Source organism: Pinus tabuliformis, chromosome 2_2 (assembly GCF_031772625.1).
Source record: "Pinus tabuliformis cultivar Carrire ecotype Pingquan chromosome 2_2, CPIR1, whole genome shotgun sequence".
Taxonomy (NCBI): Eukaryota; Viridiplantae; Streptophyta; class Pinopsida; order Pinales; family Pinaceae; genus Pinus; species Pinus tabuliformis.
The window spans coordinates 419,420,653-419,424,994 of NC_142300.1; the positions used below are offsets into that span (position 1 = coordinate 419,420,653).

At 36.9% G+C, this 4,342-nt stretch overlaps 1 protein-coding gene across 1 annotated transcript; it reads left to right on the plus strand.

The window, feature by feature from the left end:
- The first annotated feature begins 1,595 nt into the window (after positions 1-1,595).
- LOC149193049 (uncharacterized) lies at positions 1,596-2,516 on the plus strand. The gene has a single exon (XM_089407189.1). The coding sequence runs from the start codon at positions 1,596-1,598 to the stop codon at positions 2,514-2,516; it is 921 nt and encodes a 306-aa protein (XP_089263315.1).
- Positions 2,517-4,342: the final 1,826 nt, after the last annotated feature.

Below are 4,342 nucleotides of genomic sequence, written 5' to 3' on the forward strand. Positions count from 1 at the left end.
GCAAGGTATGCTCATAAAGCTAGACATGGCAAATGCATTTGACTAGGTAAATCTTTCTTTCCTATACAAAGTCCTCCTTTCCTTTGGTTTCAGCTCTAACTTTGTCAATTTGATTAAAGCTTGTACTGAAAAGCCATGGATAGCTCCTTTAGTTAATGGCAGGCCAGCAAACTATTTTCAAGCCTCGAGGGGAATAAGGCAAGGCTGCCCCCTCTCCCCTTTCTTGTACATCCTGATGGCAGACTCGTTAAGTAGAAAACTAACAGCTGAAAAGAAAGCAGGGACAGCTCCAGGAGTCAGGCTGAAGAAAGGGCTAGAGCCTCTCAACCATGCATTATTTGCATATGATTCTCTTCTTTGGGTGGAGCCTCCATCAAGATAGCCAAAGTTTACAATGGAATTCTTCAAAAATTTTGTAGCATATCAGGAGCTCTTATAAATAAAAGGAAAAGTGCAATATATGGGTGGAATGTGGATCAACAAGCAATTCAAAGAATAGCCCTCTTCTTAGGCTTTTTGGGATTTGCTTCTTAGGATAAAATCAATTATCTTGGGTTCCCAATAACCCTCGGCTCTAAAAAAACATTGTTGTGGAAAGAGGTAATAAGAAAAAATTAAGTCCAAGATTACAGCTTGGGGTGGGCAGTGGCTCACCAATGCTAGCAAACTCATCCTTGTAAAATATGTTTTATCCTCCCTACCAATTTATCAGGCTTCCTTTCTTCTGGCTCCAAAGAAGATCATGGAACAGATCTCCAGACTGATCAGGGATTTTTTGTGGAGAGGAGGAAGAGGAAATCAAAGAAAATTATACTTAGTGAATTGGGATATAGTTAAATGCCCCATCTCTGAAGGAGGCCTGCAAATAAGAAACCCATGCCTTGCCAACCTGGCTCTTAGAGGCAAAATACTTTGGACTCTCTTCTCAAATAGTAAACACCCTGTCAGTCAGGCCATAAAGAAAAAAATATCTAAAGGGCTCATCGCTAAGAAACATTCAGATAGATAACAACATCAAAGGGGCGTCGATATGGAATCTCTGTTGCCATCGGATCGAGTTCTTCCAAAAACAATTATATCGCATCCCTGGTAATGGAAAAAACACGATGTTGTGGCAAGACAGCATAATGGGACAGTCGCCTCTGATAAAAAATGAAGCAATCAAAGAAATCAAGAACTGGCTCATGCAGCAAGGAATCCTCACCCTAGCAGATATTTCAACATGGGATGACTCTGGAAAATGGAGAAATTGGGAAATTCCATGAGTTCCAGAACAACTGCGCAGTCAAAAGACACTCCTGGAAGAAGCGTTAACGGACCTGGCACCGGTACACATGCGTTCGACAAATAAATGGGGATGGGAAAAGATTGGCATCTACAAGGCAAGGCATGGATTTGCCTCTCTTCAAGCACAACAGGCTTCGAGCCACACTGCATCTGTGTGGAAATAGGTCTGGGACCCTCTCGATCTCCCCCAAATAAACTTCTTCACCTAGGTATTAATGCATGGGAAAGTGCTAACTGGCGACAATCTGAGTAAAAGAGGTATTCACAGGCCACATTGATGTTCTCTCTGCTATAAAGCCCAGGAAACCATGGAGCATGTGTTTGTGGATTGCTCTTTTGTTCAAGAAGTCTGGGGCTGCATCCTTCAAGGCCTCAATGTCTCTACCCCATCGCAAGTCAAAGTAGATACCCTTTTTAGCACATGGAGAATGCGATATCCTCACATGACCCAAAGAAAGACAGCATGGAACAGAATCTGGAAAGCAATACCTAAATACGTCTGCTGGAAAATATGGCTCGCCAAAAACGATCAGATCTTCAATAGCACTCTGAATTTCCCTTCGAAGGTGGCAACAAAAGCAAAAGAAAAAGCACTACTCCTTGAGACTGTGGCCAATCACCCCCTTAAAAATGATAACACGCTTCTCCCTGAAGAAAAGAAATGGATGGGAACATATATATTTCGAGACAGGATAAAGAACACCACTTGCCCTAGTAAAACTCTTGTATGGAGACTACGAGAAGCGGACTCAGATTTTCAAGCTTGGTGGAGGAAACAGGGTAAAACAACAATCTTTTTTGATGGTGCCTCCAAAGGCAATCTAGGGACAGCAGGAGCAGGCGGAGTGATCTACTCCCCGGAGGGTATTCGAGAAGATAGCTTCAGCTGGGGACTTGGACAAAGAACCAACAACCAGGCAGAAATCCTTGGGCTACTAAAACCCTGTCAGATAGCACGTGAAAAAGGCAATAAGGAAATACAAGTCTTCGAGGACTCAGAAATTTTGATAAAGATATTAAATTCGGAGGACCACTTCAACAATCCGGTGCTTAACAAGACACTTCAAAGGCTGAGATACGTGCTCCAAGATTTCTCCTCCTACCTTCTTTTCCATATTCTACATGGCTCAAATAAGGAAGCAAGCGCAAAAACAAACCTGGCATGCCTCCTGCCACAAGGAGCATTTAGCAAGAATGATGAAGAACCTACATGGATCCCAATCTCGTAGTCTAGAGTAAATCTACACCTATGTAAGGAAAATGATAGCTGCAATTAAAAGTTCTTTTGAATATTGTAATGATGGTTGTTTTGGTTTCGGCCCAACCGGTTTTAAATAATTAATATAACTGTTATAGTTAAAAAATAAAAAATAAAAAAATAAAGAATCTCTATTGTTAAGAATCTTGTTATAGATATTAATATTAGTTAATAATAATAATAATAATAATAATAAATTTGAAATAAAGTTATATTATTATTATTAGTAGTAGTAGTCCCAAAGCAGGTTTCTAGCAATCGATTTACTTTTGACTACTATATATATATATATATATAAACATTATTAAAAAACAATTTGTAATAATCTGAGTGGTTCATATTTTGAATTGGAGCGTAATGAAATAATCATTTTTCAGCTTCATTCTATGCCACAATCGAGATTTATGCAACATCCATCACTGTCATTACTTCGAATCATTTTTTCCAGCCAGTTTTATGCAAGCATTTGACAATTATTCTAGAGGGATATGATATGACATTATCAAATCCCTCTAGAGCACTTGTCTCTAGAATAATAAATTTGGGTTTTCCTTTGCTTCATAGTTTTTTGGTTAGTTTATTTCGTTAATATGTGACTCATAGTTAGATTTCAATATCCTCTGGTGCCCAATGTCTATGTGAATGTAACTGCATTTTTCTTTATTATTATTCTTGTGCAAGAAGGTCGTGTTGGTTTTGGAATCTCTACCCGTTGCTCTCCTTCACAAGCATTTTCAGTGTACAGTTCTCCAGTCTCATTTAAATATAAAGTGTATAAAATTCAATGTCGCAACATTTAATGTCTATACACTTCGACACTCCAAGTAGTATGTCGATGCAAACTACAGTTGTAGACAATCCAGATAAAGCTTTCATAAGGTTGGTTAGTTTCCACATAGACTTACTAAAGCTTGCAAAAACCAAAATCCAATGTTTAAAATACTCGTGATTAGATAAGTAGATGTTTTGATAAAAGAAAACATTGGAAGATGCAACATTAGAGAAGCTAGTAGACTACCATTTCTAAAATTTGGAGATTTTGTATATTTTTTAGTTCTTTTAGAAGTTAGAACTACATAGAAAATATGAGATGGATTTAGCTTGATTGCATATTTAGTTCTGGATGGCATTTCGTTCATCCACAAAGCAAGAAATACAATCCATAGCCTCATAGTTTCAACACAAATTCTAGCATAGCCTCATAGTTTCAACACAAATTCTAGATTACAGGTTCTGGATATGGTTGAATAGTAATGAACATTCTTTGTCTTCATTTATATGATACACAAGAGTCTTTATGATGTATATATAAAAACCTAAAACTCCATCGTTACTCCTCCAAAACTGAATAGCAATGAACATTCTTTGTCTTCGGTTATATGATACACAAAAGTTTTTATGATGTATATATAAAAATCTAAAACTCCATCGTTACTCCTCCAAAACCTTAAAAAGACGGGTTTTATTTTAATTCATAAATATTTGCTCAAAATATATTGTATAATATATATGTCAGTTTTATCTTTATAAAAAAATTATTCAATTTTGTAATCAAGATCATATTACTTATTGATAAAATAAATTGTTTCTAAATTCATGGTTTTGTGATCCATAATGAATTACGAAAAGTCTTTTGGTAGAAATCACATAACAGAATTTTTTCGCCGACATGTTTCGAACCAACCTGTGTGGTTCATCATTAGGACCAAATAAAGAGGCAAACCATGGCAACAGCTTAAATAGAGAGCAATGTAGAGACCAAAATTTCAAATAACGGTTATTTTTGAAAAATAATAA